At 41.6% G+C, this 26,979-nt stretch overlaps 1 protein-coding gene across 1 annotated transcript; it reads left to right on the top strand.

The window, feature by feature from the left end:
- The first annotated feature begins 166 nt into the window (after positions 1-166).
- Positions 167-26,979, top strand: haus7 (HAUS augmin-like complex, subunit 7). The gene is made up of 10 exons (XM_048560661.2): positions 167-278; positions 2,755-2,870; positions 6,263-6,345; positions 14,283-14,344; positions 18,594-18,700; positions 21,247-21,396; positions 22,312-22,414; positions 23,485-23,691; positions 24,224-24,335; positions 26,812-26,979. Exons 1-10 carry the CDS (start codon positions 222-224, stop codon positions 26,877-26,879), a joined length of 1,065 nt encoding a protein of 354 aa, XP_048416618.1. The 5' UTR covers positions 167-221; the 3' UTR covers positions 26,880-26,979.

Consider the following 26,979-nt stretch of genomic DNA (forward strand, 5'->3'; position numbering starts at 1 on the left):
TTTTTCCAAGGTGACGGCCACACAAACGCGCATGCGCACAACCCGCCAAGTGCCAGCCCGGTAAAGGGCGGGGATAGACTGTGGGCGGTGAACGGCGATGGGCTGCCATTTCAGCCAATCAACAGGCAGATTATGTGACTGACAGTGCACTGAGCCAATGGATGGTGAAGACGCTTCAGGCCGGCCTGTGCGGGCGGCTCGTGTGGTGGCGGCTGTTTAAAATGGCGGCGGGTTTGAGTGAAAAGCAGCTTGTAGCTCGAGTGCTGCAAAAGTTATTGGTAAGAAAGAGCGATATATTCAAGGCAGATATCAGACTAGTAGCCGCTCGGAAGCAGTTTCGTCAGGTGGATTGATAATTGAAAGATGTTTTCCCGCCTCTCCTCGCTACATATACACACACAATTAAAAGATGAATTCAGGGTAATCTGGACTGAGTTAGGGGTTTCAATGCACCGAGACAGAGCAATTGCAGATACTGGAATCCAAGGTAGACAAGGGAAGGACACATCAAGCCAGGTAGCATCTGGAGGAAAGGTGAAGTCATTGTTTCGGGTATTTCGCTTCTTCAGGATTGAGGTGCCCAAACCCTCGAGTTTGAATTAGAATGCCTCCTCCGCCATTCTCCACAGGAACAGTCGTTTTACTAATGTTCTGATCATCCCGTTCAAAGATGTTATTTACTTATCTCTGCAGCAGGTGGGGCTTGAGCACAGGTCTCTTAGTCCAGGGGTGGGTGGGAAACATTACTGCTGCCGCACAAGCAGTCCCTCCATAGTTGGTTTTATCTCCAGGTTCAGCCTGTGTTTACACTGTTAATAAGGCTTTGCTACACATTGAACCCCAACCTCTGCATGCCACCAATGCAGCCTTCATGTTAGGGGCTTGGCTTTTGGGTTGTAGGGTACCTGTTTACCTTGTTGGATGACTGGCCCACTTGGTGGAACCCTTAGTGCAAAATCCATAGCTTAGAATGAATTATAGGCTGCCCTTGGGTTTATAGAAACAGAGTGCAATTTTTATTTCAGGTTTCCAGCCTCTGCAGTATTAAGCTTTCAATTGTGTGGGATCTTATTGAAGCCGCTCTCGGAAAGAGTGCTCAGAAACCTCTGAAGGCATTGTGCCTCTTAAGCAAAATGTTTTTAATTTGCTTTACCCTTGAATGTACAAGAGTAGTGAGAAAAATTAGGTGGTTGGTCAGAACTTTTATTTGCTGCATGAAATAACGGAGGACTAGTTTGACCAAAATGCAGAAGGCTGAATTGAGCATGAAGTATTTAAAATTGTATGATTAGTCATTCAAGCATTGATCCATGGTATAATGGGCTTTTCTTATGAACGGTGCAGTTTCGTTAGGGAAAACCAATGTGGTGCCTGAAATTGCATCACTTAACATGTTACTTTCTCCTCCCCAGCACAGACTTGTAATTTCAAAACATAAATAAAATACTGCTATTGTAAACATTCATGATTGTAATGTAAATGTACCACATTCCTCAATACATTTTTTAATGGGAAAATCTTTTCTTAATTGTCCAATTGTAGTCTGGCAATTTTTCAAAATTGGGCAACAATCTTTTATATTAGACATATGTGAAAAAAGTTCTTCTTTTAGTTGTTTCACTAGATAAGTCAACAGTTCTAGTTCATCCATAAACAATTTTATAAATTCTTGACATACGACAAAAGGCAATGCGAGAACAGGAAGTGAGGTTTTGTGGATGGTGCATGCAACTGTAACTTTTGTAAAATATAGATATGCTTGGAGTCCACCCTGTTTTAGTTTTCATTTCTTTAAAACTTCAACAATGTTTGATGAATTGAATGGCCTTCTCCTCATGTCAACTATTTCTATTCCTGATAAAAGTCAGCGATGATGCCTAATGCTGCCTGTTGCTTGTGTTTATTTCTTTATTATTACTTTCATTTTCAACAATGTCAAAAATATACCATAATGATGAGTACAATACTTTTTTTACAATATTTAAATCTGATTTTATCAACATGTACAAGATGTACATAATCTTGTGATTGTACATTGAAAATACGGCTAATGTTCAAATGAATTCAATTCATTTAAAATAAATTCAATGTAAAAACTCAATTTTGCTTATTCCACAATCAGTGCTGCTCATTATGTAGACATTAGATGTGATGCAGGTAATTCGTTATAAGCAATGCTTTAGGAGATTTGTTTGTTATTTGTATTGATATAAATTATATAACTATGCAGTCCTACCTAACACTGGCAGGAAAATTTCAATTTTGTTGTTGCCTTTATCAAGATTTATGAATAAGAGTAGGCCAGTCAGCCCTTTTGATTCTATTCCTCCATTCATTAAGCCTGGCAAGTGCAAAACTTTGCAGGTTGAAAGGGACTGAATATGATACTCTTGCTGGCTTACTGTTTTGAATTTTGTAATTATTTTATGATTGAAATTGAGTTTTGTCAATGGGAACGAAGGAAAGTTATGTCTAAGTTAAACTAATTATTATATTGATGGATTGTAGAGAATTGTATGTTGTAATGAATTGGAACTGTTGCACAAAAATAGAAACAAGCCATTCAACCACTTCCAGCTGAATGTAAATTTGTAAATAGGTTGAAGTTACAGATGAACAACATAGAATCTACTTTGTAACTAAAATTCCCTGTTGTGTTTCTCTAGAGCTTTCAGGGACTTTGCAGGACGCAGGCTTTATGTAAAAACTTTATCAAGTTTTAATACATTATAATGTTGGTAATTGCTCTTTCAGAATCTGAAATGTCCATTTCTGGAAGGAATCAACGTGAATGATTTGGATGCAGTTGTTCAGTTGTTGTGTACGCCCAGTGTTGACAGACTTCAAATTTTAGAATGGTTATGCATCAGGTACACATTGATTTCATTTGTGCAGTTCAGTATTCTTCATTGTTTATGATATGTTCTAAATATTTTACCTTTAAAGAACAGAGGGATGTAGAACTGGAATCCTACTTTGGATTGGCTATGTGTGCTATGGCTATGAGATGAATAATACTTTCTCAGCCTTTTTTTGATCCCAGCAGCATTTATGTATTTTCTGGTTGCAGTTAGTAACCTTCAAAATGAAAGGACACAGAATGTTTGTTCCCAGTAGACCATATTGCAGGCTCTTTTCTTATAAAGTAAGATATTAAATACGGGACAATCTAAGTATCAAATGTGAGCATATATTTGTTGAAACCATCTATACCTCTAAGTTACGTGTAGTAGCCTCTAAAACAAGAAGATCCCACATAAATATGTTATATGTCATGTTGGGCTATGGAATGTATTACCTGTTGGATAGGTTGTTAATTCAGTGCAGCCTATCAAGCTTGGATTGGATATATTTCAAGGAAGTATTCATGATTATTAATCTTTCAGTCAGTGCCATCTGAAAATTCTTTAATTCACGAGATGAAGGTGTTGCTGGCTAGGTAGCGTTTATTGCCCAGAGGGCAGTTAAGAGTCAGCTACATTGCTGTGGGTCTGGAGTCACATCTAAAGGACATTAGTGAGCCAGATGGGTTTTCCCCCAACAATTAACAGTGGATTCACAGTCATTATTAGATTCTTAATTCCAGATATTTATTGAATTCAGATTCCACCATCACCCATGGTGGGATTCGAACCTGTGTCCCCAGACTGTTATCTGAGTCTCTGGATTAACAGTCCAGTGATAATACCACTAGGCCATCACCTCCCTATGAATTGTAAGGATTCTAAATGTAGAATCTAGGCCATCCTCTTCTGGTGCAATGATAGTGTCCCTACCCCTTGACCAGAGTGCCTGGTTTCAAGTCCCACCTGCTCCAGAGGTGAGTATATTATCTGAGGGTTTTTAGAAAAATAGGTTAGCTTAAAGAAGAAATTAAAAATTAGGCAACGTCAATTCTCATTAATAGATGGACCAAAATCCTTCCATAACAAATGTTATCACCTGCAGTCTAATGATTGGCTAATCTAGGGGGTGAAAATGTCATATTAACACAATGAGAGAAGCTCCTGTCTGAAGCAAAACCATACTGTTGGAGTTTACTTTGACCAATGCTATGTCTGATGTTAGAGCCGGAAAGTGACATTGATTTGAACCTTAATTTGAGAGATTCTCCTCTCCTAAAGCTGGTGAAAAATGGAAATAATTGAGCATGTTAAGCATGGAGAGAAAATCACCCTGCTCTTGTCACTTCACGAATTAAATTCTGGCCATGAAGGCCCATGAGCTACCTTCTCCACTCCACTAGTTAAGGGCATTAAATGGTTTATTATTGTCCACTTATGGCCTCAACCCTGCAGCCTCCCTGATCACCTGCCTCCCTGATGGGCAAGAATGATGGCTGGTTTCCAGATTGAGAAACCATGGTTCTGCCTGCCGAATTGGAAGGAGTACCTTTGGGGTTTCCTCAATATGAGGCAGTTTAGCAGTATCAATGGGTGTCAAGGTATGGCCTTTGAAAACCAACCCTTTGTTCTTGCTTGTGACCCACCTGAGTCCTGTCTCCCTACAACACTGCACCTTGTGAGTATAAAAGTCCCTTACCTTCTCATATTTGGATCCCCTGAGAAGTAAGCCTGGCCACTGGACAGTAAGGACTGCAGATGCTGGAAGTCAGATTCAGTAAATGTGGGGCTAGACAAACACAGCAGGTCACATAGCAACAGTGGAGCAGGAAAGCCAATCTTCTGGGCTGAAGCCCTTCGTCAGTTCTGATGAAGGGTTTCTACCTGAGTTGTTGAATTTTCTGATGCTATGTAACCTACTGTGTTTGTCCACCACCACATTTATTGACTCTGGACCAGTGGATGCCTGATTCTGGTGACAGTGTTGAGGCCTGTGATTCACTGAGAAATTCACTCCCACTCACTTATCAGTTCATAATTAGAGGAAATTCCACTCGGGGTTCCCGCAGAAATGCTGAGCTGCACTTTCATTTTGACAGTTCTTTTATACAGGACCATCAGAACAAGACAAACCACACCCCCTTTTTATAGCAGTCAGCTGCCTTATTCTGAAATTGAGATCCTGACAGCCACGTTGACAGTTGCTGTCAAACCATAAAGTACCTAAGAAATGTGTGATGTGTGATGCCAAGCCAGTAGGATGTCAGATAGGTAGGTAGTATGGTGCCAGCTAAGTATATTAGCTGGGGTGAGGTAGGTGCTACAGATAGGATAGTAGGGTCCCAGTTGGGTAGGATACCAAATGTGAAAAAGAAGGTGATGCTAGAATGTTTAGTGACAAGGTGAGTGAATGATGCATTGTTTAGGATCAGGTTGAAGTGGATTTAGAAAGTGGGGCTTGCATGGGTATCGGATTAGGTTCAGTGGCTAGGTGTGGGAATGTCAGCTTGGACCCAGGCAGGGGTTTCTAGGCTGGGGTGATAGCTGGGTGTGTGGGGTGGGGTAAGTAATGATCAATTTAAAAATTGCCCAGGAATTAGACTATTCAATACATAGTCTAACTTTTCTTGAGTGACATGGTGGCTCAGTGGTTAGCACTACAGCCTCACAGCGCTAGGGACCTGGGTTCGATTCCAACCTCAGGCAGCCATCTGTGTGGAGTTTCCATATTCTCCCTGTGCCTGCGTGGGTTTCCTCCCACAATCCAAAGGTGTGCAGTTTAGGTGGAATGGCCTTGCAAAATTGCCTGTAGTTTTCAGGGATGTGTAGATTAGATGGGTTAAAGGGGGATGGGCCTGGGTGGGTTGCTCTGTGGGTTGGTGTGGTCTTGTTGGGCCAAAGGGCCTGTTTCAACACTGTAGGGATTCTATGATTCCGTTTTGCTTAATTTCTTTGGAACTTCTGAAATTTTTGATTTTAAAAAGAGACTTTCAGTTGGTTTCAGGCATTGAGGAAAATTCAATTTCTGGGCAGTCCCTTCAGATTCCAAATGATCCCCATGCATAACTCCCATTTAATCTGGAATAAAGACTGGACGGCCAGCGGAAAATCCAGGCCATTGGTGCATAAACGCATCAAACTTCAGCATTTTCAACTTCTGATAGAAGTAAATTGATGGCAACAATGATTATGAACGCAGTTTATGACCCATAGAACTTCATTCTATACTGCAAAAGACACAGATAAAATGTTTGACCTTGGTGTACTGAATTTTAACTCTTAATGAGATGTTGATTTGTAACTTTGCTTTTACTGTTCGTTTATGTAGATTTTCTGCAGTTTGTGGTTGACATAACTAGCTAATATATTATAATAGGAAAGGAATTAAAATGTTAAATGATTTCTTCCTTGTTTTATAGCTGCTATCCACCACTTGAAAGAAAATTTGTGGAATTGCGTTTTCATTCCATGCAAGACTATGGAACAGACCTTATCATAAAAAGTACGACGTTTTCTTTTTTTATATATCGACTTGCTATAGATCCAAACTTTACAGCTGAATTTTATGGGGGCAGTGCAAGGTGTCATAAATTTTCTGTAGTTGCAGTTTTTAAATTGGCTGAACCTTTAGTATGTAATCTTTGCAGAGATTAGCACTAAATTCTGAAGTTACTATCTGTCATTGACGATTGGACAGACTGCATTTTGAGACCCCTCTGCTCGCCACCAAAGATTGTGTAGTCATGAAATTCACAAGGGTTTCAACTTTCCAGCACTTGTGTCATCACTTGAAACTGTTAACTACATCTTGTTCATTCACGTGTAACTGGACTTATAACATTAATGTGATTAATAATATTTGAGAGAAGACCAGGTTGGTTCTGAAAAAAATGATTTAGTAATTGTGGAGTGCTGTTAAATTAGGCATTTATAGACTGTTTTTTTGATTGAAAAATTTTTCTGCCTCTACTGTTTTGTCGTATGTATGGCCCAATTTTTGACTTGTTTTATACAAAAAGTTTTAAGTAGTCACCAGTAAAGAAAAATGGAAACACTTGCAACACCATTATGAAATACTGAGGGTGAAAATCTTGCCAGATAAATCTGGGATATCTCAGTGAAGCTTACTTTCTGGTAAGTGGGCTACATCTGTGCTTTGTTGCTGACTACAAACTCTGGCCGATACTTTACCTGTTCTCGTTTTTTGTTTTTGCTGTTTTTATTTGATGTAGAAAGAAGTCTAGTTATTCCTTAGCTCACCAAGTTGGTTGTTCTGTGGTGTGCAAACATTTCATTACCATTCTAGGCGACATCATCAGTGTGATCTCTAATCGAAGCATTGGTTTCTGCTGAATTCCAAATTTATATGATCCTCTGAGATGATGGGTCTTGTCACTTCCGGTTCTCTCTTTTTTAGCAGTGGCCTGTATATTGGGTTTAATTCTACATGTTTGTTAATGGAGTCCCGTGTTGAGAACCAGGCTTCCAGAAATTCTCTTCTGTTGTTTTCTTGTTCACAAGGGAATTTCTGGAAGCCTGGTTCTCAACACGTGCCTCCAATAATAGGCACATAGAAACAGACCCCATATACAGACCACTGCTAAAATAACAGAACCGGAAGCGACAAGACCCATCACGCCAGAGGATCATATAAATTCAGAACAGAGCAGAACACCAATGCTTCGATTAGAGTTTGCACTGATGATGTCGCCTAGAATGGTAATGAAATGTCTGTACACAGAACATTTGGCTTGGCAAGCTAACGATTAACTGCATTCACAACTTGAGCTACAAATTTTCTCTAAGACCTTAGAAAGAAGTCTAATTCATAGGTTTCATGTATAGGCATATATAAAGTGATTGAATTAAATAAGAAGAGATAATGGGAACTGCAGATGCTGGAGATTCCAAGATAATAAAATGTGAGGCTGGATGAACACAGCAGGCCAAGTAGCATCTCAGGAGCATAAAAGCTGACGTTTCGGGCCTAGACCCTTCATCAGAGAGGGGGATGGGGGGAGGGAACTGGAATAAATAGGGAGAGAGGGGGAGGCGGACCGAAGATGGAGAGTAAAGAAGATAGGTGGAGAGGGTGTAGGTGGGGAGGTAGGGAGGGGATAGGTCAGTTCAGGGAAGACGGACAGGTCAAGGAGGTGGGATGAGGTTAGTAGGTAGCTGGGGGTGCGGCTTGGGGTGGGAGGAAGGGATGGGTGAGAGGAAGAACCGGTTAGGGAGGCAGAGACAGGTTGGACTGGTTTTGGGATGCAGTGGGTGGGGGGGAAGAGCTGGGCTGGTTGTGTGGTGCAGTGGGGGGAGGGGATGAACTGGGCTGGTTTAGGGATGCAGTGGGGGAAGGGGAGATTTTGAAACTGGTGAAGTCCACATTGATACCATATGGCTGCAGGGTTCCCAGGCGGAATATGAGTTGCTGTTCCTGCAACCTTCGGGTGGCATCATTGTGGCAGTGCAGGAGGCCCATGATGGACATGTCATCAAGAGAATGGGAGGGGGAGTGGAAATGGTTTGCGACTGGGAGGTGCAGTTGTTTGTTGCGAACTGAGCGGAGGTGTTCTGCAAAGCGGTCCCCAAGCCTCCGCTTGGTTTCCCCAATGTAGAGAAAGCCGCACCGGGTACAGTGGATGCAGTATACCACATTGGCAGATGTGCAGGTGAACCTCTGCTTAATGTGGAATGTCATCTTGGGGCCTGGGATGGGGGTGAGGGAGGAGGTGTGGGGACAAGTGTAGCATTTCCTGCGGTTGCAGGGGAAGGTGCCGGGTGTGGTGGGGTTGGAGGGCAGTGTGGAGCGAACAAGGGAGTCACGGAGAGAGTGGTCTCTCCGGAAAGCAGACAGGGGTGGGGATGGAAAAATGTCTTGGGTGGTGGGGTCGGATTGTAAATGGCGGAAGTGTCGGAGGATAATGCGTTGTATCCGGAGGTTGGTAGGGTGGTGTGTGAGAATGAGGGGGATCCTCTTGGGGCGGTTGTGGCGGGGGCGGGGTGTGAGGGATGTGTCGCGGGAAATGCGGGAGACGCGGTCAAGGGCGTTCTCAATCACCGTGGGGGGGAAGTTGCGGTCCTTAAAGAACTTGGACATCTGGGATGTGCGGGAGTGGAATGTCTTATCGTGGGAGCAGATGCGGCGGAGGCGGAGGAATTGGGAATAGGGGATGGAATTTTTGCAGGAGGGTGGGTGGGAGGAGGTGTATTCTAGGTAGCTGTGGGAGTCAGTGGGCTTGAAATGGACATCAGTTACAAGCTGGTTGCCTGAGATGGAGACTGAGAGGTCCAGGAAGGTGAGGGATGTGCTGGAGATGGCCCAGGTGAACTGAAGGTTGGGGTGGAAGGTGTTGGTGAAGTGGATGAACTGTTCGAGCTCCTCTGGGGAGCAAGAGGCGGCGCCGATACAGTCATCAATGTACCGGAGGAAGAGGTGGGGTTTGGGGCCTGTGTAGGTGCGGCAGATGGACTGTTCCACGTAACCTACAAAGAGGCAGGCATAGCTGGGGCCCATGCGGGTGCCCATGGCCACCCCCTTAGTCTGTAGGAAGTGGGAGGAGTCAAAAGAGAAGTTGTTGAGTGTGAGGACGAGTTCCGCTAGGCGGATGAGAGTGTCGGTGGAGGGGGCCTGGTCGGGCCTGCGGGACAGGAAGAAGCGGAGGGCCTTGAGGCCATCTCCATGCGGAATGCAGGTGTACAGGGACTGGACGTCCATGGTGAATATGAGGTGTTGGGGGCCAGGGAATTGGAAGTCCTGGAGGAGGTGGAGGGCGTGGGTGGTGTCACGGACATAGGTGGGGAGTTCCTGGACCAAAGGGGAGAAAATGGAGTCCAGATAGGTGGAGATGAGTTCGGTGGGGCAGGAGCAGGCTGAGACGATGGGTCGACCAGGGCAGGCAGGTTTGTGGATTTTGGGAAGGAGATAGAAACGGGCCGTGCGGGGTTGGGGAACAATGAGGTTGGAGGCTGTGGGTGGGAGGTCCCCTGAGGTGATGAGGTCATGAATGGTGTTGGAGATGATGGTTTGGTGCTCGGGTGTGGGGTCATGATCGAGGAGGCGGTAGGAGGTGGTGTTGGAGAGTTGGCGTCTGGCCTCGGCGATGTAGAGGTCAGTACGCCATACTACCACTGCGCCACCCTTGTCTGCGGGTTTGATGGTGAGGTTGGGGTTGGAGCGGAGGGAGCGGAGGGCTGCCCGTTCTGCGGGGGAGAGGTTGGAGTGGGTGAGAGGGGTGGAGAGGTTGAGGCGGTTAATGTCTCGACGGCAGTTGGAGATGAAGAGGTCGAGGGAGGGTAGGAGGCCTGGGGGTGGTGTCCAGGAGGAGGACTTGTGCTGGAAGCGGGTGAAGGGGTCAGTGGAAGGAGGGCTGGGTTCCCGGTTGAAGAAGTAGGCATGCAGGCGAAGACGGCGGAAAAACTGCTCTATGTCCGACCGTGACTGGTATTCGTTGATGTGTGGTTGTAGGGGGACAAAGGTGAGCCCCTTGCTCAGGACTGACCGTTCGTCCTCAGTCAGTGGGAGGTCTGGGGGGATGGTGAAGATTCGGCAGGGCTCAGGGTGGCTGTCTCCTCTGGGGTTGCAGGCTGTGGAGGTTGTGGGCGGAGCGATGATGTCGTCAGCCGTGGGCGGGGTTCCGTCGGCCGTGGGCGGGGTTCCGTCGGCGTCGACCGTGGGCGGGGTTCCGTCGGCGTCGACCGTGGGCGGGGTTCCGTCGGCGGTGGGAGGATCGGGGTGGGCGGCAGCAGCTGAGGTGAGGGTGGTGTGTGGGCTGTAGTACCTGGACGTGGAGGTGGTGACTGCAGCAGCGGTTCCGGAAGTTCTGTGGCCGGCAGAGGCCGATGTGACGTCATCGGTGGGGTCTCCGGCCGTGTCCTCATGGTCAATGGCGGCGGGTGCATGGTGGGGGAGGGGCAGGGACAGAGTCGGGATTTGGGAGGCGCAGGAATCCTCTTGTGGGTGGCAGGGGCCAGTGAGTTGGTTGTACTTACGATTTTTGGTGTCCAGTAAAGCTGAGTGGAACTGGGTGTTCAGTCTGTGGATCCTGCGGAGGATAAAAAACAGCAGGGGTCCTTTGCAGGTCTGGGAGAGGGAGGCTCTGAGCTGGGGTAGGCTGGATTGCAGTGCCTGGAGGTGCCGGCGCATGGCTGCGAGTGTCTGTTTCAGGACTCGCAGGGAGAACCGCTTCTGAAGGGTCTGAATATTCTGGGTGTAGAGGTGGTCACGGTTGGGGCCAAATTGGGAAGGCTGAAATGTGGACTGTAGTCCCTTGGGGATGATCTGGTTCCGTAGGCAGGTGCTGAGAAAGGTGATGTGGCTGTGGTACCTGGTTTGCTTCAGGACATGGTCGAGCAGTTTCAAGGCCGAAGAGATTACAAGAGAGTTGCAATGGGAGAGAGATTCCCTGAGGTTGGTCCGGAGGGAGGAGGGTAACTTCTTCAGGTTAGGCATCCCTGGAAGAGGCTTCGCAGTGAGGTTAAAATAGTATCAGAGATAATGGGAACTGCAGATGCTGGAGATTCCAAGATAATAAAATGTGAGGCTGGATGAACACAGCAGAAGTTTGATTGGCCACTTTTGTGTGACTATTTTACACTGTGTGGAGGGTTAAAATGGGCGCACAGTGGTTGGGCTCAATATTCCTATTGTAAATTCCATGTGCTGTATCTCTGTTGGAAATCTTTTTGGAGAATATTGTGTGCAATACTCAATTCTGCAGGTGGCAGTAATCATACAGTCCTAGTAAGTGGATGAATCCTAACGAATATATCATTTTGAAATGCAATGCTAGTGTCTCTGCCTGTGAGCCAGAAGGTCTGGATTCAAGTTTCTCCGAAGTATATAAGAGGGTAGTGTTGCCTGTTAGACAACCCCAACCAGAATTTTCCCTGGTGTCCAGCAGAAATGAAGCAGTCAAATCACTGCAAACACAATCTGGTAGCAGTGCAAAACAATCCCAACTGTATTAGGAAGAAAGTTACATTAAGCTTTAATATTAAACATACTATACAATCAGTTCTGCTACAATGTGAATTGGCTTTAACACAATTAAAGAATCTAGACCACTATTTGTAGAATGTGAACTTTCCTTACCTGTATTGGCTATAATGTGATTTTGGCTCCAGTAGTTTAAATGGTGCGGCTCTTGTGCGATTTTCTTGTAACATGAGATCACGCGTGAACGGAACCAACTGTATCTCTAATCATATTTAGTCCTTTAAGCAGACAATACTTCCTGAGTCTCTTGTAGACTTATGCAATTGTCCTCTTTCCGTCACACCCCTCTCTCCCTGTCCCCTGCCACTCTGGATTGTCAGTTGGTGTCTGCTTGTTGCCATGCTGGTCTCCTCAGAAGGCTTCCAGAAGATTCAAAAGAAATTAATTGGCAGGTGAACTGAGTTTTTATACCTTTTTTGAATGGTTTTCTGGAACTTTCTGGCAATCAGGGAGACACATTTGATACATAGAAACATTGTCAGTCATTTGGGGTGGTTCGCTACTCTTTTTTTGGGCAGCAGAACCTTTTCTGTCTAGGCCCTCCTTTGTTTGGTGAATGGTTGTTGAGGGGTATGTCTGTTTAGGATAAATGTTATCTTTTTCGTTATGTTAATGTCACTAGCACCTGGCTGCTGTGTTTGCACTGTGTGTGGTGTGTGGGTCTTGTGACTTCAGAGTTTTCCTTGGACAATGTACCCAGCATCCTTTGCTGTTTTGCCCAGTTAGCAGCCAGAAGGCTGCTACAGTAGGGTTGGGGAGGGGGAGACTGAAAGAAGAACATGAAGATCTTTCAAACTGACTCCCCTACCGTCTAGGTGGTCTACGGTGGCAGATACGGGGAGAGGACCACCAGCTGCAAGTTCCCCTCCAAGTTACTTGCTATTCTGACTTGAAAATGTATTGGCAAGACTTTAGTGTTGATGGGGCAAGATCCTGCAGCACTCTCCCTGACAACACTGAGAGTACAATGATACCAAATGGATTGCAGCTGTTCAAGACGGCAGCTCACCCCTTACTTCTCAAGGGAAACTAAGGATAGATGGCAACTTCTTGACCCAGCCAGCAATTCCAGCATCCCATGAACTAATTAAAAATAAATTGTGTGATGTAATTTGGGCAGAAATGTTTCTTGTGTCATCATTGTTGCGCTGAAAGCTGTTATTCCCAGAATTTTACAACTAATCTAATGTAAAATTCTGGCACACTGAATGAACTATGAATTTATATTATTAAGTAAAATCAAAGTCAGAAGAACAAATAACTTGACACCATTGGTAAAACAATACTTGATTTTAGCACCTGTAACTCAAACCCTTTTTAAAAATAATAAATATTGCAAAGTTTTGAGATTGTCTATGAGAGAACTTGCATGTGTGAAAACAGAGATTGGAACATTTTCATTCATTTAGCTTGTTAAAGTGCTTGACAATGTGGAACATCAATATTGAAAGTCTGACTGTTAATAACAGACCCACATTTGAAGTATGAGCCTGGACAAAAGATTGAAATGGTGTCTAAAGATGATTTTTTTGTAACACATGAAGTAGGTTTTCCATGCACGCTGTAACTTTTAGATTTACACAAGGACTTTTCAGAATAAGTGTGCCAAATGTAAATGCTATTGGCTATCTGCCAAAATCTCAGATTAAGGTTTTCATAACTTGAAGTAGAATATTTAATCCATCATACAAGTATTTGCTTTTAAAAGATGCTTTCAAAAATGCCATCATAAATGAAATAGAATGTATGATATTCTTCTGGAAACTACACCGTTGAAAAATGTGACTGAATAATATGGTGTGCTGTCTCTACATTGGTTCACAACTTGCATTTAATATGCAAAGCAATCTTTAGAGACACAGACTTTAGAGTTCTGAATTTGTTTTGAATTTGATGAATGGAGTGTCAGTTCAAGAGTGGAATGATGCAGTAAATCTGAATGATGGAAAAGAGAGGGGGTATGACTAACACACGAGGAAAAGAAGGGGGCAACAGGACATGAAGAGGACCATTAGTCCCAGTCTGGAAACAAGCGATCTGCGATCCCAGAAACAAGACTCTGTGGCCTGAAGAATTCTCAGTCTGTCTAACCAGTCAGTTCAACAACCACAGCTTCTGGAGAAAACAGTTTTCAAATCCTGATTTCATTCGTACTTTCTGATCTCTGTTGAATGAAATAGCCCTTAAGTTAAGATGATCCCATCAAGGGAAATTTTTTTTGTATCCCCCTGTTTAAATCCTCTTATAATTATCAATACATAAATTAAATCACTGCCTTGTCTTCTATACTCAAAGAAATACTGGACAGTATATATTTTACTTTTATAGAACTGCAATCATTTAAAAACATAACTGCTAAATTTACCTGAAATTAAAACCATTGTGAATTTAGTTGATATAAAATTGCTTCAGTGTTAAAAATACTGACGCCCTCTGTTTCACAGAAATGACATGGCTTGGTCATAGCTTGGGGGTCTGCAGTGCTGAAGACGATGATCTGTTTTTGGTAATGTATGATCTTGATTGTTGTTAAATTACCTAATTTTCCTCAATTTTTTGGGCTATTCTAAAATTAGATTGCAAATTCCCATTGGATGCTATACTTGCACAAGTGTGGCTGAGCTCGTGATGCCTGGGCTTTGTAGTGGTCACCTGCACGAGTTCCTCCATATCATTTGTCTGCACTTTGCTTTTTTTATTTTTTCCAATATTGTGCTGACATTACTGTATAATAGTCTGAGTTTGGCATTTCTCTCATAAGGGTGCAATGTAGGATGCCCATGGCAATTAGCCTGACTTTGGATGTTATGGAAGAATAGGTCAATGTATGTACTTGAAGGCTGCTTCTTTGGATTATGATGAGCTAATTCATGGGGTGTAAATGCCTTAGCAATTCTTGGTCATCCCTAGTTGCCCTTGAGAAGGTAGTAGTGAACTGACTACTTGAACTACTGCAGCTGATCTAATAAAAGTAAATTCAGTGCTGTTTGGGAAGTAGTCTCAGGATTTTGCTCCACAGCAGTGAAAGAACTATATAATTGTTCCAAATTAGGATGCTGTGTTGCTTGAAAGGAAACTTGCAAATGGTAATGTTCACATTCATCTGCTGTCATTGTCCCTCTCGATGATGAATGTTGGGGCTGTTGGTAGGGCTGTCAGAGGAGGCTTGGCAAGTTGCTTCATTGTGCCATGTGTTGGTACATGCTGCTGTCAGTATGTGCCAGTGGCGAGGGAGTGAATGTGTAAGGTGATCAAGAGGGCTGTTTTCCTTGGATGGTGTTGAGTTTCCTGAGTGCCATTGGAGGCACATAAATCCTGGCAAGTGGAGGGAATTCACACTCCTGTCTTTGTGCCTTGTAGTTAGTTTAGACTTTGGCAGAGGCAGGAGGAAAGTTATTCACCACAGAATTAGCAATCTCTGACTTACTGTGTAGTCACAGAATGCACGTACGTAGTTGGAACATTTATGTTTATGCTCAATGGCTGTTCCCAAGATATTGTTGTTCGAGTATTTAGTGGTGTGGGTGCCATTAGATTTTCAAGAGAGGTGGTTAGATACCACTTGTAAATCATTATTACACTTCTGTGGCATTAATGGCACGAGCAGCTCAAGTCTGAATATCATTCAGATCTTACTGCATGCAGGCGTAGGCTGCTTCACTATTTATGAATGGTACTGAATACTGAGTAGTCATCATCAAACATCTCCACTCCTGACCTTGTGATTGTGGGAAGTGATTGAAGGAAGATCAATGATAAAGTAATAGAACGAATTTCAGAGAAGTTCCTGCAGCCATTCCCTTCAACTGAGAGAACTTGTTTCCAATAACTAGAACTATCTTATTCTGTGCTAAGTTTGATTCCAGTCAGTGGTCAGTTTTCCTCTGGTTCCCTTCAATTTCAATTTGCTCGGGCGGCTTGGTGCGACAGTTGGTAAAGTGTTGTATTTATGTCCTAGGTAGTCACTCTTTGCTTACCGAGATGTTTTAGCTTGAGTTAAGGCTCTAAATAAGTCAGGAGTTGAGGGGCCCTGGCAGGGCCAAAGCTGAGTGTAGGTGAATAGGGTATTGCTGAGTGTGCCACTTAATGGTTGTCACTGTCACCTTTGTCACTTGATTGAAAAACTGATGGCGCACTGAGAGGCCAGATTGGATTTGTCCTTTTTTTGTGGAAGGGATATAACTGGGCAATTTTTTACTTTGGCAAGTAGTTGGCAGTGTCTTGGCTGAGCTGGATCAGCCTGTTTAGATTTGCAGCTAGTTTTGAAGCACCAGTCTTCAATGCAACTGAAATGTTGTCAGGATGCATCACTTTTGTTATGTCCACTGCTTTCTGCTCTTTCTTGAAATTATGTGGAAGAGATCAAATTTGCTCAAGAATATTATCAGGGATGTTGGAGGCCTTAAATGAAGCTGAAGCCTCCAGTCGGTTATTTAATTGTGCAACTGGATATGGTAGACTTTGAGTTTAATTTGATGTATTGTTTGTGGAATCACTTACTTTTGTTTACAGCACGCTGCTTCTGTTGTTTAGTTTGCATTTGTCTCATCAGGTTCACTCGTTTGGTACCTTATTTTTAAATGTGGCTGCTCCTGCTGCTACTCGTAACATGTTTTCCTGCACTCTGCACTGAGCCAGGCTTGACCCTGTGGATTGACAGTCATGGTAGAATGAGGCATTTGCCAGACTTGGAAGTTGCAGATTGTGTTCAGTTCCAATACTTCAGTTGCAGATCTACCTAATAGATGCCACATTTGAACATAGAACATTACAGCACAGTACAGGCCCTTTGGCCCTCGATGTTGCGCTGACCTGTCATACCGATCTCAAGCCCATCTAACCTACACTATTCCATGTACGTCCATATGCTTGTCCAATGACGACTTAAATGTACCCAAAGTTGGCGAATCTACTACCATTGCAGGCAAAGCGTTCCATTCCCTTACTACTCTCTGAGTAAAGAAACTACCTCTGACATCTGTCCTAGATCTTTCACCCCTCAATTTAAAGCTGTGCCCCCTCGTGCTCGCCGTCACCATCCTAGGATAAAGGCACTCCCTATCCACCCTATCTAACCCCCTGATTATTTTATATGTTTCAATTAAGTCACCTCTCAACCTTCTTCTCTCTAATGAAAACAGCCTCAAGTCCCTCAGCCTTTCCTCGTAAGACCTTCCCTCCGTACCGGGCAACATCCTAGTAAATCTCCTCTGCACCCTTTCCAAAGCTTTCACATTTGAGCTGGTAGATTTGTTTCTGTCAGGCATTAAGAGCACACTCTCCTTTATCAATGTATTGTCTGATGTGCTGTATTGGAACTCAGTGGATGCTAATGAACTTGATTTTCTTTCCATGTCTTCCATGGTTTATAGCTTTGTAGTTACTGATCTCTTGCAGTACCATCTTGATGGAAACATACTTTTGTTGGCACTATGTATTAGGCTGAAAGTTCTTTAAGGTCTGATCAAAATGAACTCAAGGATTTTGTTTTAATCACATATATTAGTCAAATCTAACTTAGATATATGCAAACTAATGAGTAAATCTGTCCCCATAAACTACTTTCGACATATTCAACATTGAATATGTTGAAAGTAGTTGATGGGAATTGACTCCACTACCACTGCCAGCAGCGCATTTTGCACACCCACCACTCTCTGTGTAAAGAAACAACCTCTGACATTTCCCCATACCTTCCTCCAATTCACCTTAAAGTTATACCCCCTCGTAATAGTCATTTCCGCCCTGGGAAAAAGTCTCTGGCTATCCACTCCATTTATACTTCTCATCATCTTGTACACCTCTGTCAAGTCACCTCTCCTCCTCCTTCGCTGCAGTGAGAAAACCCTAGCTCCCTCAACCTTTCCTCATAAGACCTGCCATGCAGTCCAGGTAAATCCTGGTAAATCTCCTCTGCACCCTCTCTAAAGCTTCCACGTCCTTCCTATAATGAGGCGACCAGAACTGAACACAATATTCCAAGTGTGGTCTAACCAGGGTTTTATAGAGCTGCAGCATAATGTCGCGGCTCTTAAACGCAGTTCTGCTGCAAAGAAAGCCAACACACCATAGGCCTTCTTCACAACCCTGTCAACTTGGGTAGCAACTTGGAGGGATTGATGGATGTGGACCCCAAGATCCCTGTATTTCACCACACTGCCAAGAATCGTGCCATTAACTCTGTATTCTGCATTCAAATTCAACCTTCCAAAATGAATCACTTCACACTTTTCTGGGTCGAATTCCATCTGCCACTTCTTTGCCCAGCTCTGCATCCTGTCAATGTCCCATTGCAACTGGCAACAGCCCTCCACACTGTCCATTACTCCACCAATCTTTGTGTCATCAACAAACTGACTAACCCACCCTTCCACTTCCTCATCCAAGTCCTTTATAAAGATCCCAAAGAGCAGATCAGAACAGATCCCTGTGGAATGCCACTGGTTGCTGAATGTCAGGCTGAATACTTTCCATCTACTACCACCCACTGTCTTTTATTGGACAGCCAATTCTGTATCCAGACAGCCAAATTTCCCTGACTCCCATGCCTCCTTACTTTCTGAATGATGGGGAACCTTATCAAATGCCTTGCTAAAATATGGCATGGTACTGCACAATTGTGACAATTTAGATGGGTATCCTTAACACGACAGAAATAGGCTGATTTTAAATATGTAGCATCTTAGTGTTGCATTTATGATGGGTTAAATGATTCTGCAAATTACAAAATTGTAATATTTTTGTTTGGATACTAGGGTCAGGAAAGCCCTTCTAGACAGTTGACAATGATGGATAAAATGTTGGGTGGCCTTCAGCAATATAAACAAATTACTACAGTATCAACAGATTTAAAATGTATTGGGTAAGTAAATTTTTTCTGTTCCCATGTAATCCTGTTTCATATTTCTAAAGTTGCCTTCATTAAAAGGGATTCATTCCTTGCTTATCGTCAGGGCCTGTGTACATCTGTGATAGAGGTGTAATCTACATCCTGTTTGGGCTAAAATGTTGCATGTTCTATTAGAGGAACTGAAGGAGAAAACAGCAGAGCATGCACCAAAGAGTTATAATTTTTAATGTCAACTTAATTCATTGCAGTAACTTAATTTCATTGAAAAATACATTTTTAATCTGTTATATCTATACAGAAAATTTAAACTTCTTCTGATGTTTCCCTGGATCCTTTACCGAATGATATCAGACCTTCTTTCTTGCTCCAATCTGCTCCCATCCTTTCTTGAAGGTATTGATTCCTAACCAGGGTATAATTTAATGGAAATATCAGAATTAAAAAAAAAGTTGTGAACCTAGGTATAGGAAGAAAGTTATGGTTAATTATGAGATGAGGAATTTCTTCAACCAGGTGATGGTGAATCTGCGGCACTCATTGCTGCAGAAGGCTGTGGGGGCCAAACCATTGAGTGCATTGAAGAGAGAGGGAGATAGCGCCTTGGTTAGTAAGGAGACCAAGAGTTACAGGGAGAAGGCAGGAGAATGGGATTGAGAAACTTATCAGCCATAACTGAATGGTTGAGCAGACTTGATACGCCTAATGGTCTAATTCTGCTCCTGCATTTTATATTCTTATAGTGTAATCCTGTCAGTGGTGTGCACGCACATACGTTCCTTCAGGGATCCCAATGAAGCGAACAAGAACCTTAGACAATTTTCTACCATAGGGACCTGTTGCCAGTTGGAGCACATCTGGAGCTGGCAAATCTGAAACCAAGTAATTGGGTAGAGACTGCAAATCAAATTCAGTATCCTGATTGCTGTGTTATTTGCTATTTCTGAGCAAGTACCATGAAATGCAAGTTCAGGTGTTTATTTTGTGAAGTATATTTGCACTGTAAAAATATTTGTAATAATGCTTCAGTTCTTAGTCCCCCATCTTACAAATTCCAGTGTTCATGTTTATGGTGCCTAAGCATTATAGTAAAATTGTCCTTGCACCAATGCTTCAGTTTTACAATTTCTGTCTTCTCTTGCTCTGTTGAGAAACAGCTATTTTCTGATTAGCTCTACTCTCATGCCTAAATTGCTGTAATTTTGCTACGTAATGGTTAAAATCAGAATGCATACAATGTATTGTTTGAAATGGGTCCTGACTTATGTCAATAAATGCTACTGTAATATCCAATGGTCTTTAACACAATGTGCCCTTAAACTGCAATTGATTTTGACTTTGGAAAGGGCTATAGGAAATCTATTGGTATTGTAATGACAGTAACGCTATTTAATTAACATGTTTAAAAATGTGTATTGCTGTGCAGTTTAATATATATTTAGAAAACCAAAGTAAGTTCTTAAATGTTATGCCTTTAACATTTAAAAAAATGTTGTTTGTATGAAGTTCCTTCCCTGGTGTTTGGAGGATTTCAATAAAGCATAATGGGAAAAATGTGAAATATTCATACATCTGTATTGTAGTCTAAAGATGGTTAAGTGAAACTTTTGTTACACATATATGGACTGTGACAAGTATCAAAAGATAGGAGTATCGATTTATACTCAGTGGAATTTTTTACAAAGCCTTGTGGCAGAATTTTCCATTCTTTCTTAGTTCTAAATATGGTGACAGGGATAAAACCAGGTGAGGCATCCACCAAGATCTTATGCCTAAGTGGTCACCCATTGGGCTTTCAACAAGATCACTTCCCAGGACAGTACTGGCAGCAGTTACGTTCTGTCCAGCATAATCGGAGTCTGGCAGCCACCGTGAGCTGTAGCATATATCACTAAAAATCCAGAAGCTGCGGCTCACCATTGGAGGAGGGCTTGTGGGAAGTGGGGCGTTGGGGATAGAGGTGTAAGTTGTCAGAAGTATTGGCAGAAGTTTATTTTTCAGCAGTCAGCCCCATTTGTGTCTCAAATGCCCCTCTGACCATCAAATTAGAGTAGATCAGAGGACTTCTCCCTACTCGATTGGCAGTCTACTCTGTTTTATAGGTTTGGAAGGCTGCCAGGGTTCCTACTTGCTGAGTATCAAAGTAATCATAGTGGAAGAATAAAGAAGCCCTTGTGGTCTTTTAAGCTTAATTCCTGTAGTGGCAAAAAACTCCTTGATGCCAATTCCCTTAATTTTTTTCCCCTCCTGCCACTTTCCTCTCCATTTTAATGGAGGGGAAGATTCCACCTTGGAGATAGATTGTTGAATCCATAGAATTAAGTGCCGATTGAGCAATTCGAAATTGAAGATGAACCATCCTATGAGAAATGTTTGGAATATGGTAAATAAATCTAACGATTACATGATTTCACCCTTTCAAGTCATACGTAAAGACATTACAATGGACCCTTAAAGTTAAAATTTCATGCTGAGTATAATTCACTGGTTTGAACACCAATAAACTGAAATTTTTCCTTGATACGTTAAAATATGCTAATGAACTTGTATTTTGATTTTAGTTCTGTACATGCATGGAATTCTCAGTTACTCACAGAAGTTCGAAACGACCCCCATCTTCGATCACCTGCAAAACTGGATTTCAATCTCTCTCTTGATGCACACAGACTTCTTAGAAGAGCTGAGGCCAATTTTGAATCACGAGGAAAAAAGCAAGTTTTTTTTGGTAGAATGTTATCTGAACCTTTTAAGAATGTTTTACTACCCAGATGGTAATACTAGAAGGGTCAAATGTACAAACAGTTTTTCATGAAATTTGAAAACTCCCAGCTTGTATATTGAGGAGAAAAACATTGGAGAAAAGTTGTATTGAATCTGCAAGTTTTTCTTGAAATATTGCAGGCATCGGAAATTTTCAAAAAAAAATGAACATGAACCAAATAATGTTGGAAACTCATTACTTAATTTTACAATTCATTTTTGTTGCCTTTATCTACAAATAGATCAAATTTTTCTGCAAGAATGTTTCACAGTTGAAGATTTAAACTTTGACTCCAGCTTACGATTATGAGTTATGACTTTTGTGTCCTTGGGACATGCCAAAGTTTTTCAGAATCAGTTTAAATGTTTTCAACATATTGTCAATACTATGATGCAAGAAAATATGATCACTGACATGTGCTCACCAAGATTTCACAAACATTGAAGAAATAAGTGAGCAGATTAACTGTATTGGTAGTGTATGATGACACAGATGTGTTTTCTGTTTTTTATTTCATTTATAACTTGGGATCTTAAAATCCATCTGGGAAGGTTGTAGGTTCTTCTGTTAAAATCCAAAAATAAAATTTGCCCAAAAGATGGTGCATCCAAATGCAGCTCACCATCAGTGGTGCATTAATGTGTCAATTTAGATTGTGCTTAGGTCTCTACCATTTCATTCAAAGGATAACGTACAATGACTCATGTAAGGTTAATATGTTTAGCAATTATAGTTCTTTTAATTTCCTTGGATAGGTACATGCAAAGTGTCTCCAAAAAAGAGAGAGACTTGCATAAACTTCAAACTGTTTTAGAGGCAAGCTGTTATATTTACAGCCAATTCTTTTGTCTGAAAATAATTTCAGGAGATGCTCACCACCTTCTACTGATTCAGTGGAGAAAATGTTGGTGAAGCTGTCTGAGGAATTAAAGGAAACAAATGGATGTTTGGAAGAGATGAAGAAAACAGTAAGATTTATAGCATATTTGAAACTTTGTATAACTGATTTATCCTGAAAAGCCAATGCCTGTTATTAAGAAGGTAGCTGTAAATGATTGCTTATTGGCAGTTGCTCTGAATGTCTTAAAGGCAACTGTGTCGATGCTTGTTGGTCCTTTTTGTTCAGTCAGTTGGAGCTGTAAATAGCATTAAGTGGTGCAGTTGGGTTGTAAGAACGTTTCTGTCAACTCTAGAGAGAAATGAACACCCTGTGAGATTGGATGAAACTGGAAAAAACCAACCTCTGCTTCTCCGTTTAAGTGGTGGAAAGAGGGTGTTTCTCTACAAACAATAAGTATCTGAATTAAGAGAGGGTGAGGTGGGATTTGCAATATTTTTGGTGAATAGATTCTACAGTGTTTCTGAAAGACTTTACTACATAAATTATGTACAAAGTTGAATGATCACGCTGCTGATTTGGAACATCTTCCTAACGTAGTATCTGGCAATCCCAGATCAGATGTAGGATGGTTTAGTGCAGAATAAATCTTGTTCAGTAGCTCAAACAAACCTAATGTTAAGAATACTCTATAATGCACCAGCAAGATGTTTACCATTTTTTGCACTAGTTAATCTGTGGGCTATTTGCATTAAATTTCAAATATTGTCAGCTTATGATCAATTCTGCATTATGGCTCATATCTATTGGAAGCCAAGTGTGGACTTTTATAAAGTAAATGTAGGCAGGATTGTGGTATGTTTATTCCACTTTGATGGATCCAATCCAATGCCACAGTTATTAGACATGTCTAATTTTCTGTATAAAGTTGTAGGAGTGCTTAGCAGGTCAGGCAAACATCTGTGAAGAGAGAAATAATGACTGAAAGGTCATTAACTTGAAATATTAATTTTATTTCTTCCATCACAAATGTTGTCTGATTTGCTGAATAATTAGGTATTTTTTATTTTTAACGTCAGTTATTCAGCATCCATGGAATTTGATCCTGTATTCATTTCTGTATATTTACTCATTCTGAACAAGGAGCTGCCCTGGTAATGCTGGTAATTTGTTTTTAACCTTTCTTCCAAAAAAAATTAGCTTGTTTTTCTGGGTCCCGCTGAGAATAATGATACCACCTTTCAAACCTTGAAGCTCACGCTTTCAGACTTCCATCAGCTGATGACTGTGTTTTCTCTGGCATTTGAGCATGAATTTGGGATGCACTGTAATAAAGCACCACCTGAACTTTGCAACTTTGGATCACTCTGCAAAGCTGTCCATAAGCTTCTGACATCTTGTGTTGATGTAAGTCTTATACATATACATATTTGTGGTTTTAAAGTGCAGTAATGTGATTCTTAACACTTAAGTTTTGTTTTTTTAATCTTTTAAAGCAGAATTATTTGTTTGAAATGCAGTCAGATTGGGCATAATAACTTTTAGCTTGGAGGCAAAGCAAATTAGCAGTAATCATAGATATGATTTCTGAATTTACATGAAAATGTTTGTTTTCCATGAACACAGAATCCAGTTAATTCATTTTTGAATCTTGAGAGCAGGCTTGCACCTTGATCACATTATTTGTAGTTTGAAGCTATAAGAGCGAGTTAACGTAGTTCCTTCACATTAATAATCAGCTCACAGTATGTAAACCAATTGTATAAAGTTCATCCAACTTGCACAAAATGAGACCTTCATCAAATCATGTGCCAGAGTTTGCACATTTCGTACCAATCATTTGGTATGGATCTGTTCTTCTGTACACTTGGTGTCTGTGTGATATATGAACCTAAAAAATGCTTGTTATCTGATTACATGCACGTACCCTGTTACAAAGGAGCTTGCAGCCTTGGCAGAGATAAGTGACACATGCAGGAAGTTGGAGACTGTTGTGAATGGACTTCAACAAGATGCGATAAACTGGGAAGGTGGTGAAGTTGCTACACTGCGTAAGTAAAGCAATCTGGCAACTATTGCCTACCTCTCAATATACACTTGTATGTTGCATGATCTTTCCATTGTCAATGTCACTGTTAATTGTGACATTAAATATACCAAAGATATGGTGCATATTCAGAATTTTGCAAGGTTACATGAACATGTATCTTGAATAAACATTCTCATCGACCAACTTAAATTAGAATTTTGCCTAATATTTCTTGTAGATTAATTTTTTTTATTCACTCATGAGATGAAATCGTCACTGGCTAGTTCACCATTTATTGGCCTTCCCTAATCGCCCAGAGGGCAATTAAGAGTCAGTGACATTGCTGGGGTATGGAGTCACATGTAGGTCAGACCAGGGAAGGGTGGCAGTTTTCTTACTCAAAGGACATTTGTGAATCACATGGGTTTTTCCAGACAATTATGGACATCATAGAGTCATAGAGTTATACTGCATGAAAACAGCTTTTGGTCCAGCTCGCCCACGCCAACCAAGTTTCCCAAACTAAACTAGTCCCACTAGCTTGTGTTCGGCCCATATCTCTCTAAAACTTTCCTATTCATTGTATGGACCAAAGTAAACCCCCTCGAAACATATTGGGAGACAAACTAGACTGTAACATTTCCTTACTTTAAAGGCAAGTATAAGGTGTTGCATTCCAGATGCAATGCAATCAATCATGTTACTCACCTTTTGAGCAAAACACACTTAATTTTGTCTGTATTTTAATGTAATGTAAAAATAAAAATGAAAGAATCGGCTTAATTGTAACTCTATCAAAATAATATATATTAACTACTATTAATTAATTTTCCAATACAGTATCCTGTCATAAACATATTCTTGGCAAGGGCAAATTTGGTAAAGCAGACTGTTTCACATACACCTCTAGCAGCAGGAAGAGAACCGCAGCTTTTAGCTGGAGCACAGAGAGGAATAAGAGTCTCCACATTCAACATCATGACCCAGCAACTGCAGAAAGCTCAAACTAAAAGTCCTGGTTCAGCCATTCATGTTGCTTCTATTGTTCCAACTTTTAAAAAACTGAAGTCCTCACAAGTTGTTTACTCTGTTGATTTTGAGCAGACTGCTCAGTGCCTCTTGCAACCTTTTTTTCATAAAAGGACAAAATATACCTCTTCAAACCATAGCATTGTCACACCTTCCCCACCTAAAAAAAATGGAAATATCAATGTACTAAGATGGGTTTATTTTTTTTAAAAAAACCTTTTGCCTTATGCTATTAGTATACTGTAATGCATGTACATTAGACTCTTAATTCCAGATTTTTATTGGATTCATATTCCACCATTTGCCATGGTGAGATTCGAACCCGGCTTCCCAGAACATCACCTCGTCTCTGGATTAATTGCGCAGCAATAATACCATTAGGTCATTACCTACCTCTCCTACTGTTTGTATGCTACGTATTCAGATGCTGGTGCAGAGCGTTACCTTTTCAAGTCCTTCACTAATCTTCCTTTCCAGAAGGATTGCGATGCTTCAGTATGTGAATCCATTGATCCATGTGTTCTGGGCTAGTTTTTGTTTTTTATTCTCTATTCATTCATGGGATGAGGGCGTCGCTGACCAAGCAGCATTTATTGCCCATCCCTAGTAGCCCAGTGGGCAGTTCAGAGTCAACCACATTGCTGCAGGTCTGGAGTCACATGTAGGCCAGACAAGGTAAGGATGGCAATTTCCTTCCCTAAAGGAACCACGTGGGTTTTTCTGACAATCGACAGTGGATTCATGGTCATCATTAGATAGTGAATAAATATCTGGAATTAACAAAATTCTACCATGTGCCATTGCGCGATTCAAACCCAGGTTCCCAGAACATTATCTGGGTCTTTAGCTTAACAGTCCAGCGATAATACCACTGGCTCATTGCCTCCCCTTGTTATATTTGATGTCCTTATTCATTTGACCTCAGGTTATGAGTGTTCCCATAACAAAATTTTGTTGTTATGTACTTTACAAATGTTTTGAGCAGGTACCATGTTTACCATGGAGCAAGGTGTCTGCCTGACTGCTGATTGGCCATACATGCACACAGATTGGGCAGAGCATGGGTCATTAGGCCATTTGAACACTGGGAGCATCAGAATGAAGTTGTTCTTTCTTTCCACCTTCTCTGTAGCTATAACACTGTATTTCTGCATTCTGTTCTACTGCCCTGATCTCCTTATGTAAGGTATGATTTGCCTGGATAGCACGCAAAACAGTATTTTACTGTGCTCCTCAGTACATGTGATAATAATAAATCAAATCAAATTAAGGCATGTTACAGTTGCAATTATTATAGTTAATAAAAGTTTTGTTAATGTACATAAGATTTTTGTGCAAAAGTTGCATTGTTTTTGTATTAATGACAGACATGATCATGTTTCTAAATATTTAGTATGCAGGATTATTATACATTAAGGACATTAAATTTGTCAAAGAATATGACTGTTCATCTTTTCCCTTTTCTGCAGCGGTACAGGTTAAAGAAATGAAGAAGAAATACACTGAATTTCTGGAAGTCTTTCGGAGCCATGCATAACTAAGTTGTAATACTCTATGTACATAATATGTTCTATCACTGTTGACTCCTGCAAAGCTCTTCTCACCTATTCTTTGAAAATAAAACCCTTTAAAATTCT

This window comes from Stegostoma tigrinum, chromosome 31 (assembly GCF_030684315.1).
Source record: "Stegostoma tigrinum isolate sSteTig4 chromosome 31, sSteTig4.hap1, whole genome shotgun sequence".
NCBI lineage: Eukaryota > Metazoa > Chordata > Chondrichthyes > Orectolobiformes > Stegostomatidae > Stegostoma > Stegostoma tigrinum.